The following is a 24,196-nucleotide window of genomic DNA, read 5'->3' as shown; positions in this document are numbered from 1 at the left end:
AATTAAATGGTTGTCAAGCTCCCAAATATTTGCAAGCAGGATGTGCGTTACCCTGGGATCCTAACTATAACATTCTGTGCTAGAAATTGTGTTAACATTAAGGAACCAATACTGAATGTTTCGTATAGTTAGTATTTCAGTGGAAATTCCTGGCTTGTTCCTGGTGATGGGAGTCCTGCTGGCAGGGGGTCAAATTCAGCACAGACTGAATGTTTTCTGCTCACTAACCTAGAAAGCAATCCCATGCTGAAGGCCTACTTGAAAATGAAGAACTCTGTGAAGTTACTAAAATCAGGCAAATTTTATTATTTCTTAGCTTGTACTTAGCCAGTTTTAAATTAACAAGTCCCAACTGGAAATGATCTTAGAGGTGGGTCTCTGCAGGCTCTTGGCAGTCAGGGGAGAAGAATGGGCTGCTCCTGGGCATGAGCAGAGCAATTGGTTTCTGAGTTCTTGTCCAAGCATCCCTCTGGGCGTAGCTACAAGGGTGCGGAGCAAAGAGCTCCTTGAGCCTCTTTCCCACTTCAGGAAGCTGGTTACAGTATTAAGGCCCATTGTTTACATCCTAAGTATCGTTCTGGATAGCTGTGAATGGATCATTTTCATGCAAGGGAAAGAAAGAGGTCTTCCTCCCACTTTCCTGTCTGGGTGCCTGTGTAGGTGACAGTGAGAGTGCATGGCTGGGAACAGGCACAAGGATACTCCTGCCAGGTTGCTTAGGTTTAAGAAATTGCCAGATTGCCAGATATCTTTGATGATACAGATAAAACAATTAAGGAGTTACTGGCCTTTGCCTGGATTCCCATAAAGCTGCTCTATCCCAGGCAAAACCAGGACACCAGAGAGCCTATTTCAGTGCCCAGTGAACCTGATAAGGTTAAACCTCAACCATGGCCAATGTATGCCAATCTGACCTTGCCCTGAACCCAATTTAGTAATTCTCACAAGAATACCCATGGCACATAATCTTTGTGTTAAAGACAGTAATTTCTTAAATTACTTAGCTAAATCTGCATAATTCTTACCTTAATTCTGATGCTTCTTAGACATGAAAGTAATCATTAAGGAAACTGATCCTGTACACAAAGTGTATGGTGACTGTTGATCGAAGTTGGTAAACTTATGTATCTGGCTGATTACAAAGACTTGTCTATGAGCAAGTCTAAACTGACAGCAGATATAATTATTAGTAAATAGAAATATAGTAACTGTGACGTTCTTTATCTGTACTCAGATGAGGAGGGAACAAATGGTGTTGCTCCCAAGTCATATGGAAGCATATCTCTCATGTTTCCCTGGAAGCTGTGTGTCATCTTCTTTGCTGTTGTCTGTAATGCATGTGGCAGGAACTTTTAGGTGTATTTGAGTAAAAAATAATCCAGGGAATGTTATGTTTTATGGTCATAATTCTGTGGTGAGATAAGAATGAAGAGGATCTTGGGCTGCGCTGTGTTGAAGCTGGAGGAATGCTGCTGTGCTGGGAAAGGAAGGCAGCATTGATCTGGTTAGGCCTGATTAAGCAAAAGCAATCAGGAGATAACGTAGCACAAATGTGTAGTTTTAAATCATTCTTGTCTTGTGTAATGTGTATCATTCTTGTAGAGCAAATTGTAGAGCTTGTGATTGAAAAATATTGCTCATAAGTCTCACTGAGACAGCTTTGCAGTTTACTACTCTCACCAATTTTTTTCCCTCCAAATTACTGAGTATAATGCCAGAGTAAATGCATTTTGATAATCAATTTTAGAAGCTGCTGCTCTTGTTTAGTAGATATAATAGGAATCTAGAATTAATGGGGCAAATATTAGATCTTCTGAATTGGGAATGAATATTTGAATTAATCTCTAGTAATTTGATTCATTATTTGATCACGAGGTGTTTCTCTGTGACAGCAGAAATTGGGTGATTTTCCTGACATTTCAAAGCCATTTAGGTAATTAATCCCTGGCTATGGACTGACCTGTGGCCAGAATAGGACTCATACTTAAGCACCCTTCGTTCTGTTTGTTACTCTTTATTACTCCTTTTCCACTGGCAAGGAAAATATTTTAGCCTGTTGCTTTCCTCTCTTTGAGATCACTGGGGAACTATTACCACTTCAAGAAGAGTTACAGAGCAGAATCAAAGTTTTATGCACTTGGATAAAGCATGTTAAAATGAACTTGTATATGTGTAGTCATGCGAGTATTACCAAATTGTAATTTCTCCCATAATTTTAAGATCTTGTAAAAATTTTTTTTTAAACTATAGGTTAATGAATAGTTTGTAAGACAATATGAGAAAAGCTACAACAAACTTAATTTTCAGGTCATCCTGAAACCATTAAAACTTCTCTTTAAAAAAATACATAGTTTGTACAAAAATATTTGACATCAGATCCAGGAGAGGTTTATTCAGGGTATCAGTCTTAAGGTGTTCTGATAATTTTGGGCCTCTAAAGAGTGTTCTGTACTTTACCAGCTGAGTTAAAATGTTACTCATTAACTTGGCAACCTTTTTTTTGATCTTTGTTACTACTAATAAAAATTACTATATCGAATGGGAATGGTGGGGGATCTATACTTTGAAAGGGGAGTGAAATTTCCCCTTTTATGTCCAGAGAAATATATGCAACTATTTTGTTTGTGCCGTTACCTAGTAGGATGTTAAGCAGGAGGTTTTGCAACCGTGAGTGCTAATTTATTGGCATTTTTCTGAGTCTGTCTATTGTATTTCTTTGAGAAACTATGTCTGCATAGTGTATATTTCTCATTTTCCAAACTTCTCTGTGTCTTAAGATTTGAAGTGAGATGATGGATGGTTCTCCATTGTGAGAGTTTTATCCTCAGCTCAGTACAAAACCTAGAGATCTCTGAATTTTCATCAGCTGTATCTCTATCTCTTTGTCCTATGAGCAGATTTTTAAACAAAATGCTTCATTGCACATCTTTTGTCTTTTTACAGGTGATGTATCACCCATCAGCATGTCTCCCATCACTCAGTCACAGTTTATTCCACTTGGGGAAATCCTTTGCCTGGCCATCTCAGCAATGAACTCTGCCCGAAAACAAGTCACACAAGAAGCACTAATGGAGCACCTAACCACCTGCTTCCCAGGTAACTGGTCATTAATAAATCATCGGTCAGATGAGCTCATGTCTGCAAAAGGACAGTTAAAGAATCCTCAGTACCTCCTGGATGGGAATATTGACTAATCCTGATATTCTAACCAAAAGTAAAAGGAGACATCAGGGTTCTAATCTTGGAACTTTTCTTTATTCTTAAACATATAGAGAATTGAGTTCTCTTTGATAAGACCGTTCATGTGAAATGCATTTTGCAGGGCAAACTCCTGACTTTATGTAAGTAATAAAAAATATTTGGGGTACTAAACAACAAAATACTGGCTTGTTTCTTTTTTCAGAGGGTATCAGAATAAGCTTGTTTGTGATTTTTCTCACAAAATAACCTTTTTTATCATCATAGCCAAAGGAATACAAGGCTTCTTTGGTAGCTATGGAGAACAAAGCGTGATGTCCCACAGCCAGAGCAAACTCATTTCACCTTGTGTCTTTAAAGCTGGTTGTAGCTAACTCTTAAGGGTTCTGTTGACATCATTCAAATGGTTGAAGTGTCATTGTCCAGTCTCCAAAGAGGTAACCTCATGGAGGTCTCTGCAGAGACATCCCTCCTAAAAACCAAATTTCCTACACTACTGCGTGTCTTCCTTCACCTAGAACAGGCTCACAATGTGTGGTCTGATGCAAGTAGGAGAGTGCAGTAACAATGATGTGCCTGCTTCACGGGGAGGTTATATTTAAAGTGAAAGGACTGTGTCAGTCTGCTTTCTGGGAGTTCCCAGATCCTTCTTGGACACAGTTTTGGCTTTTGCTTCTGTACTGCCCTTGCTTGAAAAACAACAACAAAAAAATGACATCTCTCTCCATGACTAAACAAAAAGGTTTGGAGAGCCGTAGATACACTAGCTGTGTTCACAAATGCTGGTGTACTGTTCAGAAGGTAGTCTTGTCAGCATTTGATATTTATCAAATGGTAAATGGAAATTCTCTTGGATTGAAGATACTGTAACATTACAAAAAGGGAATCCTATAACAAGAATGTACTCTTGAACCATGCTCTTTCTCTACTGGTCATCTGTATCTGGACAATGAATGATGGAAAGAAAATGCATCTTGTAGAGACATTTTACATCGAGTTATTAAAGCACTGGGCAGAGATTTACTGCTCAAGAAAGCAGAACTTTTTCATTTGTGCTTTGTATGGTCCTGGGCAAGATGTTTACCTGTTCTGTGTCTGAGTTTACAGTTCACTAAAGTCATTGAGAAACTTCTCCATGTACCTATTTAATAGCTGTAAAAAGTAGCTAATTAAAAATGCTTTAGTAGGAAAATTACTGATGTGTCTGTCTCATCTAGACAGCCTAACCATAGCTGTCCATGTTTTGATATCTGGAATTGTTTTGCTTACATTTTAGAGCAAGAGTGACTTAAAGCCTTGAAATTTACGTGTCTTTTGCTATAACTGATCCTGAGTTCTGAGAATTTAAAATGTAATTCTCAATTGAGAGCTCTGTTTGGAATAAACAATTCCATCTGACATTTAATAATTGCACTTTGAAAAAAATACTGCAGGCATATTTTGTAAATACTGGCTTTCTCTCCTGATTTGTAGTTTTGTATTATCAGGCTGATTTTGAAAATAGTGGTAAAAATTGTAAGGGTTAGAATGCAAAGTTCACAATTGTAATTCTTTTAATTCATTCTAATGATTTTTTTCCCAATTTATCTTTTCTACATATGCTATGTGCTAGAAAGAATTTCATAAATTGCAAGTATTTTTTCAATTATTCTATCAATATTTTTATATAAACATTGTTGTATGGTGGAAATGATAATTTATTGGTGACATCCCTTGAGTTTCCTGGGAGCGTGATTATCAGTTCACTTGGTGTGTTGTGCTATTCTCGTTAGAGAGAACCAAACATGAAAAATAATTCAACTGGCTGGATTAATTTGTAGACGTTGCTCAGACGAAGCCTGAGGCAAGTTAGCACATAGTCTCTTGCTGCCTTTTTTTTCCACTAGCCATTACCATGTGAATTTCTCAAGTCTGAGATTTGAAATTAAAATAAAAGAGACCCTCACTTCCCAAAATGTAGAGAAAGTTATTTGAAGAAAAAAAAAATACACGCTTTGTTGACCAATTTTTTCCCTTCTCTAGAGAAATGCCTTTCTCTCACAACCACAGCATATTTAACATAGCAAGCATACGTGTTCTCTCAGTGTATGAGGATTATCCAAAAATATTCTCCTTTCCAATAAGTGGAACTTCATGTGCTGACACTTTTCACTTTTCTGCCCAAATTCCTCTAATAAATCAGCTGTAGGTTTTTGAGCTTGTATTCTTTGTGGTTATTGTAAAATATCTAATGTCCTCTCATATTCTGATAGTTTATTTTTCCTAACTAGATGCTGATGCTCTGAGGGAGAGAAGAGCATTACCCCTGTAGATATGTCTGTTATTATCACATAACCTCTTCCTGTAGCAGCATTTGTGTGCCCGTGTTGTTTGTGCTTTAATGAACAGATGCTTCTCTGCGTTTCATGGTGAAGATAAATTTCCTAAGACCCCAGATGTTGTCCTCAAAAGTGCCTAAGAATAATAAACCTTTTTCCTCAGTGCAGGGTCTTACAGTTGCTGTCTAGCCCTCTAGTTTGCTGAGCCATTGTGCAGGCGTAAATCTGGGCCATGGCTCTATCTGAAATAAGGTATGCTAATTATTTATAACATCACATAGCAACCACTCCACATCTTTAACTAGTATTTCACGAGCCAATCAGAGTATTTCTTTTATCCCTTGTTAAGCCTGAGCATCAGCTCAGGAGAAAATCATTTTAGCAGATTTAACACCATTTAAGTACTACTTCAGATGTATTTTTCATGAATTTATTTTATTCAAAAAGTTTGTATTGATAATGCACATATTATTTATGGCTTTTGTTATTTGTCAGGTTTTTAAAAAAAGCAAGAGGGCAGTTCCTGCATGTGCTTCCATTATTCTAACTTAGAATTAAACAATGAGATGTTTCTACAGCCTTACCTTGTAATTTATCGACCATGGTTTAAATCCCATACATTAAATGTGAATCTTTGAAATCCAGTAAAAGGAGCTAAGAATGTAACCCCTGTTCTGTGTTTGGCAACCAGACCCTCTTATCTGTATGAACCTGGATGAAGATGACATCAAGCCTTAGTCTGGGCTGCTTTTAATAAGAATATTTGTCCTTTTTTTTTTCCCCTCCGCAATTTTGTTTAACTAATTTTAAGACATTCAAAATTTCAGTGTAAAAAACACTTGTGTATTGGCCTAGGTTGCTTTTGAAGCAAGCAGTTTTCTGAAAGCTGACACATTGCTCTGACAATCACCTTTATAACTTCAGTCTTTAAATATATGAATTATATGTGTAGCACTTAAAAGAAGTGTCTTACATTGAGTGAGTTCACTCTAGGTCAGTGTTCTTTGTGAGCAGCAAACAAGACATAATCTTCTGTCTGGAAGCTCAGTGGATAGCATAGTAGACTCTCTTGAGATACAGAAAATGTACATGTCTGATGATTCAGTGTCCAGACAGTTTCTGCTTCTGAATTATTAAACCACTACATACTCTTAAATAACACCACTGCTGTCATGCAATATTTTATGGGTTAGAATCTGTAAGTCACTGGGTTTTTTTCCCTTGTTCCTATTTAAGGGAGGAAGGGAGACCATAAGGAGACACTTGAATGCAGGAGGGTCAATTGTGTATAGACATTATGTGGGCAGATTGCTTTAAAGAGGAAAGTCTTGAGAAAGCCAAGAAATCTGTATTCAGTCTGGATCCCATTGTTCCCTTTTTAATGTCATTGGTCCTGTCTGCCATGCAGGAAAGCCTAAGCTGAGTTTGGTCTTTTTCTGCTTTTGTAAGTACCTAAAAGAGCTTGGAGTAAAACCCGTAGCTACCCTTTGCTGACGGTGCTGAGCTTCCAAGATCTGCATCTGCTGTCATCACTGCTGGCTTAGTGAACCACAGCATGGACTGTATGCTGGGAGTGATAAAAGTGATAGGCTTCAACTCCTGAGAGAAGGCTGACACTATTAACTTTACAGCATCATTGACTGTCAGGCATACTGATTTTTTTTTCTTTGCTGTTTATCTGCATTCTCCATTCACAGGAGTTACTCAATTAATGTAACTACTGTGCATCTGGTGTTTAGGGACTCACCCAGCATATTGTAGCCCTTACGGTTTACTGGGTGAAAAATATGTATTATTATTTTTAACATATATTTGCAGTGCATTTTTGCCTAAATTGCTGTAAAACATCAGTACATCCATTTCAACATCCATTTCAATCCCTTTCTCTAACTTTTCTCTAAGCTCCCAGGAGAAATGCTTCCATCCCTTTTATTTGTGTTGTGACGTTTTTAAAACGGTATCTTAAGAAAAGTCTCTGTAGTAAAATAAGGATGAAGAACTAGGTTCTCACAAAGGTAAGTAAATGCTGAAGTCTTTACTTGTAAGCTTCTGAATAGTGCAATGGATGGCACAGGTTGTTCATGTAGAGGAAGGAAGAGAGGTTGGCTGCTGCAGAGCAGGTGCATCTGAGTTGGACCATGGGTGGACCCTGCAGTGCATATTCAGCATGGGATGGAGAAACAAATGAGCTTGAGTTTTTGCAGTCATCCACATCTTGTCACGATGCAAATCATCATGTCAAAGGGGTGGTATTGCCCAAGCAGACACAGCAGCTCCGCTGCAGGAATGAAGAGTTAGATGACTACTGATGGTTACAGGGATTGAAATCACTCTTCATGTTCCTGTGTGCTGTCAAAAGCTCATGCAGAGGACAGCCTGCTTTCCCTCATAATCCAGAGGAAGCTCACATAGTGTTTACTTCAGTCCAGAGAGATTCAGAATTCTGGGCTAGGGACAAATAGTACTTTATTTTCCCCCAGCTTTCTGGATTTCAGCTTGTCCCGCCTGTTGCTGTTCCTGGCATGTTAACGCATCTAGAGGTTCTGGGAGCTTTGTTGCTCTCATACAGATTATTACAGAAATTGAGGACACATGCATGAAAAGGGGAGAAAATGCAAGCTCCTGATTCTCCGTATTTTTTTCTAATTTTCATTCTCATTTATGCTCTCAAGTTATATCCTATCTTGACCTCTCACTTCCTGCATCCAAAGTGGCCCCAATATTTCAGCTCTATGGACTGTGCATGAGCTATATTAACTCTACCCCAGTCAAAACCAGCACATGCCCCCATGTACTTCTCCCTGGTGCCTTCTCTGTAGTAACTGCTTTAACTCATGTCCATGTGGTTCCTAACCCTTTGCTGTTTCCATTTTAAGATTGTAGGTATGGATATGAGTAGTATGGTCATGTCACTTAAGTTCAAACAACACTCAAAGTCAGACATAAGAATATGTTGTCTCCAACCCAGCTGCAAGAAAGAGGATGAGTTAAGGAATTAGTACAAATTCTTTTTTTCTTGTTGCTTTTAATGGGTGTTGCTGTCAGAAGGAGATCAATGAGCTTGCAGGCTCCAACCTTTGACATGTTGGTGAATAGCTGGTGACACTGTGTGCTCCTGGAGATACTGTTTTTGTTGCAGGCACCCCAGCTGAGATTTCTCCATAAAGTGTTTTTGTAAAAAGCATATGCTTCACTGAAATGTTTTTGCATGGATTGAAATTCTGTTCTTCAAGACAGTTTGACTTGACAAGGTCCTAACCAACCTCATCGAAATTGGCCAGGATTTTAGTAGAGGTGCTGACCAGATGAATTCATGAGTTGTCTTCCAACCTAAGTTGTTCTCTAATTATTTTTGTTTCAAACCAAGACCCAGAATAAATACTATTAACTTTTTCTGTTTAAAACAGACGATCCAAATGTTTGTAAAAAAATCTTTAGTTCTAAAAACGTAAACCAGACTAGTGCTCAGAATTAAAATACGTTTTAGTTAAACAAAACTTATTGATTGAAGATAGCTTTTTCCACTGATAACATGGAAGTATTTTAATTTTTTATTCAACATAAACAGACTTTTTAAAACTAGTTTGTGAACTAAAGTTTTTCCTTAGCTCTAGATGGAACTTACTCTTATACACAACGTGCAACTTAGTGTTTTATATAATAAAATATTGAAGGCTTGGTCAAGCCCCACTGGATCCAGCAGGTAAACTGGTGATGGGAAGGATCTGGCTGACAGTGCCTAGTCTACCATATGCCATTGATGCAGGGTAGATATACTTGTCCCTCTCTTGGTATGCCGTACATGCACTTAGATAGGGTCCCTCACATCTCACCTGAAGGACAAGGAACTCTGAGAAGCAAATTTTTGGGACCTAAATCTGTAACTTCCAGCCTAATGGAAAAGACTTTCTGGGTAAGATGAACTAAATCATTCAAGATGTCTCTGTTTTGGTGCAGCTAATGTAGTTAAAACATATTTTAATGGGAGAGCAAATCAGTTAAATCAGGTTTGTGATAAAGGGACAGTTTGAGGAACTGCCTTTTTTTTTTTTTTTTTTTTTTTTTTTCTGTGAGGTATTCTATGGGAAAAGCAGCTTAGGCATCCAAAGTAACAAATAACTACTGCTTTATATGTGATAAGGCATTATAAGGATAGTTCTGGTGAATTTGGATATAAATACTCTGTTGGAAGAAGAATAAAATTAGAATATGTCCCTTGACTCTCTGATTTTCAGTGATTCCATCTTGTAGCTTAAGGTCACCTGCACATTGAAAGTGACTAGAAGTTCTTTCGAGTTTTTTTTAGCACTTTATTAATGGCCTACTATTTAATCAATAATTGATATTATCTGAAGTGGAGAAATAAACAGAGAAGAGCATGCCTAACAAATGCTTTACTGGAGTTGTTTGTTCAGTATATTCCAGCTTGCACATTGGAAAAAGTAGCTTTTTGTTGGGGAGGGGGAAACCAGAGAGTCATACACAGTTTTATGCACTTCCTGATATGTGTTTACTGTTATTTCTAGGAGTTCCAACACCCAGTCCAGAAATCCTTCGACATACTTTGAATATGCTTGTACGGGAGAGGAAAATATACCCAACTCCGGATGGTTATTTCATTGTAACCCCACAGACTTACTTTATAACACCATCTCTCATAAGAACTAACAGTAAATGGTACCATTTGGATGAGAGGATACCTGACAGGTCTCAATGTACCTCTCCACAACAAGGAACTATAACTCCCTCCGCCTCGGGTTGTGTCAGGGACCGAACACTACCCAAAAACCACTGCGACTCCTGCCATTGTTGCAGAGAAGACATGCACAGCATGCATGCCTCTACCCTACAGAGGAAATCAGCAAAAGACTGTAAAGACTCATACTGTCCTCCTTCATTATGTCAGGTCCCACCTACTGAGAAAAGTAAAAGTACTGTCAATTTTTCATATAAATCAGAGACGCTCACAAAGCCTAAGGATGTAGAAAAGCAGTCTAAGAAATTTGGACTCAAATTATTCCGATTAAGTTTTAAGAAAGATAAGACCAAACAGTTGGCAAATTTCTCTGCCCAGTTTCCTCCAGAGGAGTGGCCCCTAAGGGATGAGGACACCCCTACCACTATACCTAGGGAGGTAGAAATGGAGATAATTAGGCGCATTAACCCCGACTTGACTGTGGAAAATGTCATGAGACACACTGCACTAATGAAGAAACTTGAAGAAGAAAAAGCTCAACGAAGCAAAGCTGGGTCTTCAGCTCACCACAGTGGTCGAAGTAAAAAGAGCAGGAATCACAGAAAGTCTCATGGGAAATCGAGGTCACACAGCAAGACCCGGGTGTCCAAAGGAGACCCATCAGATGGCTCTCATTTGGATATACCTGCTGAAAGGGAGTATGAGTTCTATGATCCCTTGACTCGATCCCCACGGGAAGGCTGTTTTATAATAGAACACAAGGGAGATAATTATATAATGCACAGCAATCCTAACATGATTGAATCTCACTTTCCCATGACACCAGAGTGGGATGTGTCTGGTGAACTGGCCAAAAGAAGAACTGAAATGCCTTTCCCTGAACCTTCCAGGGGAAGCTCCCACTCCAAGGTCCATCGGAGCCACAGCCATACACAGGATAGAAGATCAAGGAATGAGCGGTCCAGTAAAGCTAAAGAAAGGTCTAGATCCATGGATAACTCCAAGGGACCTCTGGGCTCAGCTACTTTAGGCACACCTGAAGATATAGGTGAAGGCTGTAGCCCAGATGACCAAACAACTAGCCAAACCTACATTGATGATAGTACCTTAAGGCCATCTCAGTCACTCGGTCATCAAAGGGCTCTGATTTCATCTGCAAGCTACAAAGAGACTTGCATCCCTGAAATAGCCGGTGGCAGTGTAGAAACCCCCAGTTCTTGTAGCCTATTGGAACAAGGCAAGCCTACAGAGAATTTGCCACCATATAGCGAGCTCAACTCCTGCACAACAAAATCTGCAGTTGATGACTATTTTCAGTGCAACACATCCAGTGAGACGGTGCTTACTGCTCCTTCACCACTGGGAAAGAATAAAGAGGATCATGATACACTAACAGGGACAGACGGGCTAAAAAAAATGACTCCCACAGAAAGACAGTCTCAACATATTGCTAGGGAGCCTGGGGTGCACAAGGAGGAGTCCCCAAAGGGCCCAAGCAGTGGTTCAGTGATTTCTAGCCAAACTCCAGAGGTGATTGCTAACGGGCGGCTGGTTCAACACCATAGCACTGAATCAAGCAGCCTTGATAAAAGGAAAGAAATATTTAGCAAAGACACACTCTTTAAGCCTCTGCACAACACTCTTCCTGTGAATAGTTATCATAAGTCTAACACACCTCTGCTAAAGCCCCATCAAAAGACCCCCTCTGACACATTGCCCGTCAGATGTGAGAAACTTGAACAAGCGATGGTAACCTCAGTCACACAAGTCATGCCTGTTTCTCAGAGACAGCAAGACACAACCGGGAACCAAGAGGCCTCTTTTGACTATTACAACGTATCTGATGATGATGACTCAGAGGAAGGAACCAACAAAAATGCCGAGGAGGAAAAGAACAGGGATGATGTTGGTACAATGCAATGGCTCCTAGAGAGAGAAAAGGAAAGGGATCTACAGCGAAAGTTTGAGAAGAATCTTACTCTTCTCACCCCGAAGGAAACAGAAAATAGCAACAACCAGAGAGCTACCCACTCAGCCCGCCTGGACAGCATGGACAGCAGCAGCATTACTGTGGACAGCGGGTTCAACTCTCCACGGTAGGACTGTCACATTCATTGCAGCTTTACAGACTAGAAAGTTCCATTTATGGTTTTATGGGTGTGTGATATTGGTGACAGAATGTGGGTCTGCATTAAAAAATTTCACACGTTTTCAGGCAGTGTTTTTTTCTACAGCTCTGGAATCCTCTCTTCAGATGTGTGGGTTTCCCACCACACAGTAAGAAACAAATGACCATTTGCGGCATTGACTCTGTATTAGTTCATTTTCTGTTGGATGAACACCTCCCTGTATCCTTTTTTTTTTTTTTTCTGTATTAAACTTGTGTTTGCTTTTAGAACAAAAGAGATGAGCTTCTGCATCCCCTTCCCCTTCCCCTTCCCCTTCCCCTTCCCCTTCCCCTTCCCCTTCCCCTTCCCCTTCCCCTTCCCCTTCCCTTCCCCTTCCCCTTCCCCTTCCCTTCCCTTCCCTTCCCATCTAAGATACCATCATCAAGACTAATGGAAAGACTAGGGATGACCAGGTGGCTCAGACAAATCTTTGGCTCAGACAAAAAGAAAAATGAATTCTGTTGTTTTGTGTTTGGGCTTTCTTGTTTGTTGTCTTCAAAAATTTTGAAAGTGTTATCTAGTCACCATTCCAAACTGGTGAGACTCCTACACTACACTCCTAGCCACTCCCCCTACAGGTTAAAAGTGCTCAGTATGTGTTGAACTTCAGGTGTGACTTAACACTGCTGAGAGAGAGGTGCATTGTCTGAGATACTTGGGAAAAGAGTCCAGATGTTTGCATATGGTGGTGCTGGTTAGTAATTACTCTTCCACGGATTTCAGGCATTGTGGAAGTCTCAGTATGCTGCAAGTCTTACAGATGCAGGGAGGAGAGAGTTTTTCGTGCATTCCCTGCCCTGGAGGTTTCACAAGTTCATTTCCAAGTTAAGAATCCTTTATGCCAGCCTTCTTCTTTGCCTGTCTCACCTTTGGCAGTCCTAGGTCCTTGATGGAATGGAGCATGACCAGTTTTGTTTGGCCTGCATAGCAACTCATCAGAGTTCAGAACAATGACTCTAAGAACAAAGAAATAATTTGCAGTAGTAGTTCTCTTTGAGTGGCTTACTTCAGCTTAAATTATTTATTACCTGTGTTTAAAAATAAAGCCTCCAAGACTGATTTTGTATTATGTGAAAAAAATGGGGTTTTTTTGTTTGGTTTTTTGTCACATTTTTATTTTCCCCTGTAAATGGTGTTCTTGTTCCTCAGAAGTATATATTTTTTTTGCATCTTTAGCAAAGGCTCTCAGAAAGGCTTGTGAAGGATTTCCTGTTTCTACACAGGACTAAATTTCATTTTCAGTTGAAATCCTATCACTCTCAAAAAAATTCCTTTGGATTTGATAGTTGCTCCCACTTATGTTAGTGACAAGACAGAAATCAGTGAGCCTGATGCAAATTGCAGTGATGTGTCGAACTAGAGCAGGCTTCTAGTGAATGTATCGTTTTTCTGAGTAAAAAACCTAAAAAATAATACGAGTAAATCATACCACTAACACTGAGTCCACTCTAAAAAAGAAGCTTGAGAATGCTTTAAATTTATGTTATTGATTGTTCTGCAGATGCCTGACATTTTTCTCACATAGAACTGTTGTATTAAACTGTTTGCACTTATCTTTTTTAAATGTGATCTCTTCCAGTAGTTGAAGTGATATACTTGCAATCAGTTTTTGTGAGAGAATTTGTTGTGGTGTTTGCTTCTTGCTCAGCGTGTCTCACTCCGCAAAGCATGGGACTCACCTCCAGGATAGGATATTGGCTGGATTAAAAATCAGTTCTTGGACTACTGTTTTGTAAGCTAGTTGAGTATCAAACTTTTGTTTCTGATTAATGCAATGACAGACATTTTCTTCCCTAATTATTTACACAAAAGCTAAAATTTCTGTTTATATTAAACTTAGCTAGCAAGAGAACAGGATGTGGTGAGCATACTGGATTTAGTGCTGCTGTACCACTTGGTTTAAATCAAAAGAGAAACAGCTGAGCAACCTTTAATTATGTTTGTGTTCCACACATCCTATTTTTTTATTATTTTTACTGTTTACTTATTAACAAATACTATTTTTGGCAAGGCCACATAAAGTAAGCTTAAAAAAAAACCAAACCAAAACGGTCTGTAGGGTATTTTGTTTTGTGAGACTGGCATATAGTCTGGGTATTTCAAAGCCTTTTCATCATCTTTGCATCAAAATGATTAAATTTGATGATTTTGCTGAGTTTGGATCACTTTTTGGTATAAGTCTCCAAAACCAAATTGAGCTGAGGGTGAATTCAGCCCTTTGGCTAAAAGTACCATGTTGTTATTATTATCCTACCTTACAACAAAAAATGTACTCCACAGCCCCTTTCCAGGAAATACAAAATAGCCATCCAGTGTCCATCTGGTAAGATTCAGCTAGGTGTGACAGTGTCCTTTAGCAGATGCCATGGGAAGAATATAAGAACAGGTTGTGCATATAGTGATGTTCCTCAGGTGTATTCTTCTAGCCTCCACTGATGATGTAACTCTGCTTCCTGAGGTGGGGTGGTACCTTTTCATTCAAACTGAAGTATGTGACATTGTTTGGGGAATCAAAATTACCAATTTCACACTAGAAAAGAAAAAAAATATTTTTCAAGTCTGATAAATTGAAAAAAGGATATTAAAAAAAAAAATTAGAAAGAAATGGCTGCAGTTAAAGAAATTTGCAATGGTCATTTGACTTCCAAAGTATTTGTGTACAAAACGTGTGAACATATTAATCGCCATTGGGGAAAAAAGCCTCATAATATTTTGTGCATTGCTTTTATACAAGTTATATATAGTAAATGTCAGCTGTCAAGATTAATTATATTCCTTTATTTTTAGGGCTTATATAATACTATTGCTCCTTTGTCACCTAAAGAAAGCTAATTTTGGCATTACTCTGCATGCATAATTTTCAATGCAGCTTTTGTGTATACATGTTGTAATGGTCAGTTTGTAATAGCATGGTTGAGCATGTCTGAAGATCTGGAATTGGTGGTCCCATAAAGAATGATGCAATACTAAATCATCTCTGAAAATTAAGATTTGCATCTATTTTCATTAAAACGCAGAGGGAGAAGAAAAAAAATAAGCAAGAGAAGTGCACCATACATCATTGCAGCTCACAGGAATCATTTCCTATGTGTGTCACCCATCAAAGCTCTGAGGAACAATGGACAATAAAACAATCATTGGCAGAAGAATATCAGTACCATCCATTTTGACCAGTTTAAAAGATCTATGAGAGTTTTCCTAAAAGCCTCATTGATTTTTCAGTCTCAGTCAGTTTAAGGTTATTTAAATCTGCCTTATGACTAGGAAAAGTGGTATTTTGTTCCCCTGTGCCGTACACTGACACATTTCTCCCCTGCCACATCTAAAGCTGTGTATTCCTACTCTTCCCTTGATGCTAGCACTAATATTTTTTTTTCTTAGGGCTAGTATTTAACTAGAGTGGTCCCTGATCTGTCTAGATGCCCGCAAAGTTTAATCAGGGAAGCAGCAGAAACACGGGGCAGGGTGAGGTCCACACAAGGCAGGCAAGAGCTACCCCTTTCAGTAGCAGGTAAATTTAGGTTGACTTTGAACTGACTATGAAGATTTTGCCATTAGTATCCTTATTTATAGTGCTTATTTAATAACTGCATTGAGTCCTCTAAATGTATTCATCGACATCTCCATACCAAGTGGTGATGTCATTTTACAAAAAAGTAGGGTACAGGTAAAAGATACATGACCGGGGGGGCCGCATGGATGTTTGAAAGCAAATCTGTTCCTGAGCAGGCACACATTTAGCGATCAAAAATTATTTAATAGCATAAAGACAGCAAAAACAGTAGCACTGGTAAAAGTAGCCTTAGCATGCCATGGCTGAGCTTCTTAAAATCTGTAGACTAAAATACAAGCTTCCCTGCATTCATAATTAAATGTATCATTAAAAGACTTAATCTTTCGAAGTGTTAAGTGTCCTGTCACTCTTGTGGTTAAATGATATGTTAGAACTATAGGAACAATGTACATTTTCTGAATAAAATAGCAGCACTAGTTGTTGTCCAGGGCAAGGTCACAGACCAGGCAGTTGTCTCATTGTCTTGGTAAGTTTCAATCATCTCAGCTGCAAAGCAAAATTGAAGTGTTGCGTTTAGAAACATCGTGAGTTTAATGTAATGTAAAACTTTTATTTAATATTTTGTGTACAAAAACATCGGTAGAAGAGGAGAGAATAGAGGATGCTGTATTATATGATTGCTGTCCTAACTCTGCCTAGTCACACAGCTAGTTTGATGAAGCTACTTTGTGCAAAACTGCACCAGTCAGGAAAGAAAACTAGCATGTTCCAAGTGCAAGATGGAAGCTATTTCCTTGAGTGAAAAATCCAGATGCTTGATACTGGTTCAGTTTACAGTTTGTGTGACAGTTTCAGCTGTGCTTAGTGCTATACCTGTGTTACGGTATGATGACTGCTGAGCACCTCTGGGATGCATTTTGGAGGAACGTATGTGTACTGTCAAAATGAGATGATTCATTGATGTGACATTACATACAAACACAGGAAACCTATCATAAAACACTCTGTTCTCCCTTCCTGTCTGGTCGAAAGATAGATAGGCATGTCATAGATGAGTGTGTATATATATTTCTTTTCCATTCCAGTACTCGTGAGAGCCTGGCATCCAACACTTCAAGTATTGTTGAAAGCAACAGACGTCAGAACCCTGCTCTGAGCCCTGCACACGGTGGCGCAGGCCCAACGTTCAACTTCCGAGCCACGGCAGACCCACCCACGAGTGAAGCTGAGAAACTGCAGAAACCTGGTAACTGCCTGCAAGCTTCTGTCACTAGTGTCTGATAGTCAGCCTGCCTCAGATCGTCTGTCTCATCCTATACAGCAAAGTTTACGACACTGGGACTGATGTTTACATCTTTGGGGAAAAATAAAACAAGCATCTCAACCACAGTTTTAGTGTTCACTTAAACTGTGCTGCAATGTAGACTAGGGGCAACAAAGAAGTCTTTATTTCAAGGTATTGCTTTTCACATTTGCGGCTCTGTAGCAACAGAATAGCAGTAGGGATACTATGTACACTTTTTGCTTCACTTAATTGTAACTGAGCACATATATGAAAGTCTAGACACTGTAAGTGTAATCTGCATTTTCAATGTCCATGCAGTTGCCAACTTCATTTAAAAAAATGCCACAGATGTGTGATGCCCCTGGTCAGAGGCTAAACTCTACTGCAGAGTTCATAATTTTTTTCTTCAAAAACTGAGCCACTGCTGAAAGTAACCAGCCAGGATCACCATGAGGAAAAACAATGCCAAACATGACAAGTCATGACCTCAGCTCTATATGCGAATTATTAATACTAATCAGTCATTTTCAGTGTGCATTTTGGTGACACAATTTTACAAATACCTGGTTAAGCAAGTAAAAGGAGGTTTGGGGTTTGTTTTGATTTGCTTTTTTCCTAGGAATGCAGGGTTTCTAGGGTGGGAAGAAAGGCGGCTCCTCCTTTTGTTTCAAAAATAGGAGAGATGTTTACTTAATGGGACTTGGTACTTGACTTTCCATAGTCACCAGTGAGGACGTGGGCCTTTGCATAGATGGGGGGAGTGGGGAGGGAAGGGAAAGATGTAACTGTCATGGAGCCACAGTGTGGAGTGACACAAAATATATTAAATGTCTTCAGTATAATTCACTTATTTTAAAAAGATAATCTAATTCTAGTGTCACTTCTGGTATTGCAACTTGCCATTAATATAGGAATCAGGATAGCTAATTTCTTGGAACAAAAATATCCTTTATGATATAAATGACAAGTATGGCCTGAAGAATTGATTTCTTTCTAGTGGAAGGACATAAATCTATTTTATGTAGCTTATTAAATAGAGTGCCTAAATTAGGCTATTAAAAATAGCATACAGTGTAATGATTATCAGAGAACAAAATTTAGAGAATTATAAACTTCTGGCCTTTTTATTCAGTGGATGTTATTTGCAATTTAGCATTTTATGGACATGTCTGGTTTCTAGAAATTCAATGTGTCCACTTGGTTTGCAGTAGAAATCTGAGTCCTGCAGGCATGGTACATTCTAATTGCACTCCCTAAACTGTTACTCCAGTGTAATTAGTACTATGCTAATTACTGCAGAGTAAATTCTACAGATAGTTAAACTCCAAGAGTAATTTTAGGTATAGGGTCACATTCTGCTCTGTTACTCATGCAACCTGGTAGTGCAACAAACTGACTTATTTTATCAGAACAGACAAATTGGTGGAAGAATAACAAAGATACTAAAATGTGCAACAGCCCAAATTGTTTCATAGAAAAGGGACATTTACCCCGTCTAGCTCTTGTAGTACACAGGTATGAAACCCAACTGTACATATTAAAAGCCAGTATTTTCATCAGGTTCTGGTGACATTTATTACTCTGTATACAAAGTCATTCGAGCTTCACTTATGTTCTCTATGGTCATCAGAAGTCTTTACTGATGATTCAGCCTTATGTTACAATCGGATATAGTTCATTTACTTATAAAATAGCTTTTGAACTCTGGACACAATCAGTTTCCACTTCTGTCAAGAATACCCAGTCAATGCACAGATCTGTTTTCATTGATTTCAGTGTATAATTTCCATTTCATAGGAGCAATAAGACCTTTCGGTGCACATAAAGGAAATTATTGTGCTTTTGGTTGGTTATCAAAGTCACTTGGCCTTTAGCCTTCTGCCTTATCATACCTTCCAAGATGTGCTCTAATTACCATATAATGCTTTGCATGATGCATCTTATTATTCGATATGTAACTCCAGCCGTACTTATTCCATGCAAACTGTAGAGTCAGAGTTTTTGTGGGGAATTGTCATATACTATGCAGTGGCTGACTGTGATTTTGTTTCTGAGATGAGCTCTGACATCAGTAATATGTGTCAATTCAGTAAATAAAAATGTCAAAATGGTAAAAAAAAAATTACAGTGATGATCTGAAGTACTAATGGCAGTATAAAATGTGAAGAGCAGAAACAGGTTTCACCTTTGGGGAAATAATTGTTTGTCATAAGCTAATCAGAATTTGTGCAGGCAGCTGGTTGAACAGAAGACGTAACTCCAACAAAATGTGATAGTACGTACCTATAAACTGTATAGTATGTTATTTCCTAAAGTTCCCAGAGACCAGCAGACAACATAAATGTCATATTAATGTTGACATGGCACTGTACCAATATTAATGTGACTCTTGGAATATGGAATGTAAACAGAAGTTTCAAATAGAAACGTTCTAGTCTTGAATTTTTTTTTTTTCCCTTTTAAAATCAACAATGGAAAATAAGAAAATTCCATCTTGAGGTTCTGGTAACAAAACCACGAGAGTGGAGCTTGAGTGCTTTATGTCACCCTAATCCTTTGATGAAATCATAGCCTTGTATTATGTGGTTGCTTATCTATCATTCTTCTAATGTATCAATTTAAAGGTTTACAGAGTTAGATTAGGTTGAATCTGTGTTGTGTTCAACTGTAAAGGGTCAACACAAATCTGTCGGCATTTTGCACACTTAATATGTATTATTATAATACAACATGTTACTTTTATGGTAATTTTTTTTACACATATAACTACCTCCATGAATTTGATGAAATGCAGCAACATGAAAAGTGTATTGTACAAAGCAAGGTTAGAAACTTTGAAGCATTAGGTCATGGCGTTCTCTTATGTGTCAAAGCTTGCATATGAAGTCATCATGTTTCCATTGCCACAATTTCCTTCTACAATGTTAAAAAGATGACTTTCAGATGAGTCACTTAAAGACTTTGACAAGGCTGCATAATTGGGATAAAAGTGAAAGGGAGGCTGAAACCTTACATCCTCTCCCCAGTTACTGCTAAAATTTCTGCCTGATAGAACTTGAAAATGTATTTGTAATTTAGCAAATTAGAAACATCTACAGTCTCTGAAATATGATTGACAGTTTGGGGTTTAACAGAAGACACTCTGGGTATTTTCTTGGCAGCCTTCAGATACTTGGGGCCCTATTCTGCCTCCATCTTTGTCAACATTAGTACGTCATGGTTTCTCTGAACTGGCAAGGGTGTTAAAACAGCTCTTCCTTTAATGATACGCACTCTGGTCTCTAGATTGTGTGCATCTAAAACTTTCGCTCCTATAGAAATTACCAACAGCCTTTAACTGACGTTGCTGGGAGCAGTATTAGGGTCCCTACTTGAGCTATGTGCCTATTGTTCAAGGAACATGGGCCAGTTTCCAAGAAAAATTAAGCTGGCTTTTGAAAAGTAGCCAGCTGCAACAAGCCACCTTTCAAGAGGGAGGAAAGATTTTTCAAAAAACCAAAGGAAGAAAGTGGCAGCTGAACCTAAGCAGATCGCATTTTATATACAAATCCCGGTTTATGAACACCTTTCAGCAAACCTAGTACCATTATTCTGATGCAAATTAATATACAATCATCAGTTGAGCTAATTTTGCCATTTTAAGTATTTCAGTTAAAATTTAGAAGAAATCATTAGCCATTTGACTCCCAGCACCACTGTAAAATGACTGTTATATGCGAAACAACGTTCACTCAACTTTAAAAAATAAAAATGTATTGGAAAACAAATATTTTAATGAAAACTGTGGCCTAAGTGCTTGCCAGCAGTAGTCATTGTTAAGAAAGAGAACAAACAAACCAGTATTCAGAGGCCATCATGAACACAGATAATACTTTGCACTTAAATCACACCTTTTTGCGTGAGGATCTCCAAGCGCTTGGCTGTGAGGTAGGCAGAGTTCACTGACCCTACTTTTTCTCCAGGTCTATTGGAAAAAGCAAGGGCTAAGAGTCTGCAGACTAACTTATTAACAGTTGCTTTTTTGAAGTTACTGAAGTAAGTTAAACAGTTAACCAAAGTGTTTAATGTTTATATTCTGAAATTATTCTTTTGACATATTCAGTTTGTTTAAGTAAGAAACTACTTTACAGCCCTGCAGAAACTCTTAGATTAGCAGTTCCAAAAACAAGTTTGCAGTCATACGAGTACTGGCAGCAGTGGTTTTAGCAACAGTCATGTTAATTAAAAATTTGTTTTACAATACATTTTCTAGTGCTTTTCCCAACACAATTGTTCAAATTGCTGTGCTGAGAAAGCAAATAGCACTCCTAATCTGGTGTCATACCTACAGTTTACAATTCTCTTTGCTCTTCTGAAGAAAACTGTACAGTATTAGAGAGAAAAGTTCTATTTTTTACAAAATTCTTTAAAAAAAAGGCTATATATCTAAAATGTTCCCCCCAGCATAAGTAAAGTGCATCATTACTGCATGAGACACATGCGGCGAACCCACCAAAAGCCAAGCTGGTGCTAGAAGAAAACGGGACTATCACACTTCTTTTATAGTGGCGCTCTAAACGTTGGTTTCAGTTATGCGAGTGTAAATCTGGCATAACTCCCCTGATCTCCGAGGATCTGAGAGAGATGGGAATGGGTCGTTAACTCCATTGAAGCTCAGTTCCGAGCTGAGGGTTTCCGTGTTCCTCCCCCTGCCCCAGCCACTAGACGCAGAGAAGGAGCAGAAGGCCACGCACCTGGCTCTGGAAGGGCAGCCTGGGCCAAATCCCTGCTGAAAAGCACAGCCACCCAGCTGGGATCCGTGACAGCCGCCAGCGGGCCCCGCCTCGGAGGGGTGATTTACCATGTGGCGCACTGCGCTCGCGTTGTTAGCGGTTAGAGCCACCCAAAGGATACCCGTCCAGAAGTATGAAAGGGCCCTTGGAGTAATTGGCACAGATGTTACTTTTATGTGCGGAGGAGATTTTAAGTTTAAAGGGATCATAATTCTGCAGGTAATTTTCTGTGAGTGACTGAATGTGGCTGTTGCATTAGGTTTAAATGAGTTAATAAATGCAAGTGGGACTTACTGTATGTTAGAAGGGAGTTTTGCAGCCAAGACTGCCTTGTATAAATGTGTTTGCACTGAAAAAAAAAAATTAAAAAATTACTTGGTCTCTGGTTGCTGTAAAGGTCATCCAAGATGGATGTTCTGTTTATATTGTATAGTATTTCATATGAAATAATTGCAGTTCATGAAATGTCTTCCCTAACGTTACTGATTTATAACAGCACATTTGTAACATGGTTTTTATTGTGTCAGTGTACCATATTGTAAATGATGATTACTTGTCATGCTTAGTATAATAATTTAAAGGAAAAAAAAGGACAGGGATTTTTGTAAGTCTATATTTGAAAGTCCCTCCATATGGTAATATTGTGTTCATGTTGTTTATGTAGTGTTGTGTGAAATATCCATTTTGGATTGTGTTACTTTTTAAGATATTAAATAACATTTGGTTATATGTTCTAAGTGGATTCTTTGCACTCACAGTGGTTTTTAGAGAATATAAGTATATTTCCATTTAACATGCTGTTTCTCTCCCTTGCTTAGGAAACCTTACACAGCAAACCAGAAATCTCAGATAAACAAACACTGTAAAAACTCACTGTGTTTCCCTATGCTTTATAAAAGCTCTTGGGGCCATTAAGAGTGCAAGGGAGAAAATACACCTTTTTTTCTGGCTTGGACTGGACATGAAGTTGACAGCTGCAGTGGGAGTGTGATCTCCACTGAATGTGAGTGCCCAGCTGAGATGCACCCAAGCTCCAGGAAATGAGAAGTCCATTATGACCTCCTGATGCCAAGGGCAACAGGTGTCAGGTCCCTCTTTTCCTCTCCTCTCCATCCTCATGAGCTAAAGGAGGACCTGGTGCACACCCAAGAGAGAGGGTTCTAGCAAGGAGTTTTTTTCACATTCTGCAAGAAAACTGATAGCTGCTGATTGGAAAGGCCCAGGTGGACAATGTAACATGCAAGTGCCATTTTACAACCCTCTACCACCACCTGGAAGAAGGTTTGGAGGAAATTTAGGGTCCAGGAGATTTGCCAGAGCTGTACCATGAGAACCGCTGTTTGCCAAAGTCAGCTATGAGAATTTTCATTTATAAGATTAAAAACAAAGGAGCATCTCCTGGAAGTAGGTGCTGTCTTAAGCACCTTGGCTTGTCAATCTGCTAGTGGTGCATACACTACGCTGTTCCTAGTGTTAGCTCATTCCCCTTTATCCATCTGCTTCCACTGTAATCCATCTTCATGAAATTACATGTTTTGAATTACAGGGGTGAAAAAAATTCCAAAACCAGACAGGCTTTGGTTAGGGCATTATGCCAGCACTGACCTAGTGCTTTGCACAGGCTAAGTCAATTTTGGGTTTTGGCAGACTCAGACTTTCAAGGCCTTTTCCAGTAATATGGCCTTTCTCCATATTAATGGAAAAGCACTATTTCCCCCTCACAGAGCGCTTTGTTTTTGTTTCTCTCCTTATGATGTGCTTGTATTTTAGGTGCTAAATTAGGCATTAATTACCTAGAAATTAATTACCTAGAAAGAAGCTACTGTTGTCCAAACTTACCACGCCTTGCACTTTAAAATTTGCTTACAAGCCTGGCTTGAATTCTCTTCATACTTACTCTGCTGACAGGTAAACTGAAGATCTTGAACAAGTGACATCTTGTTGGTAAACATGGTCTGTAACATACTGAAAATGTCCAGGGCCACTGTTTGGCTCAAGAGATACTTTTGCTGTTAGGTCACACATTTGTGCTGAGAGCACTGAGTAGATTTACATCCCTCTGTATCTACAGATATCTTACATCCGGAAGATAACTTTTTTGAAAGATCTCTCCAGATTTTTTCTCCATCAGCCTCTTAACTGTTTCACTGGTCTACTGTTTTCCTCACAACTAGTTTTCTATAATATTCTTCTACTGAATCCCCTCATCTTCTGCTTTTTGACATTTTTTTCTCCTTGAGGTTGG

The 24,196-nt window shown here is 38.8% G+C and overlaps 1 protein-coding gene across 6 annotated transcripts in view; it reads left to right on the top strand.

Annotated features, from left to right (window-relative positions):
* STOX2 (storkhead box 2) overlaps positions 1–22,680 on the top strand; it is a 70,709-nt gene extending 48,029 nt beyond the window's left edge. For all 6 annotated transcript variants that reach the window (XM_040063848.2, XM_040063849.1, XM_040063854.1 and 3 more), the window contains 3 exons: positions 2,944–3,096; positions 10,043–12,308; positions 16,980–22,680. In XM_040063848.2, coding sequence (XP_039919782.1) covers positions 2,944–3,096; positions 10,043–12,308; positions 16,980–17,175 — 2,615 coding nt within the window. In that variant the 3' untranslated portion in view covers positions 17,176–22,680. The remainder of the gene's footprint in view (positions 1–2,943; positions 3,097–10,042; positions 12,309–16,979) is intronic.
* Positions 22,681–24,196: the final 1,516 nt, after the last annotated feature.

Source organism: Hirundo rustica, chromosome 5, assembly GCF_015227805.2.
Source record: "Hirundo rustica isolate bHirRus1 chromosome 5, bHirRus1.pri.v3, whole genome shotgun sequence".
In the NCBI taxonomy this organism is placed as follows: domain Eukaryota; kingdom Metazoa; phylum Chordata; class Aves; order Passeriformes; family Hirundinidae; genus Hirundo; species Hirundo rustica.
The sequence above is the reverse complement of the archived record's forward strand: the minus strand, read 5'-3'. Positions and strand labels throughout refer to the sequence as shown.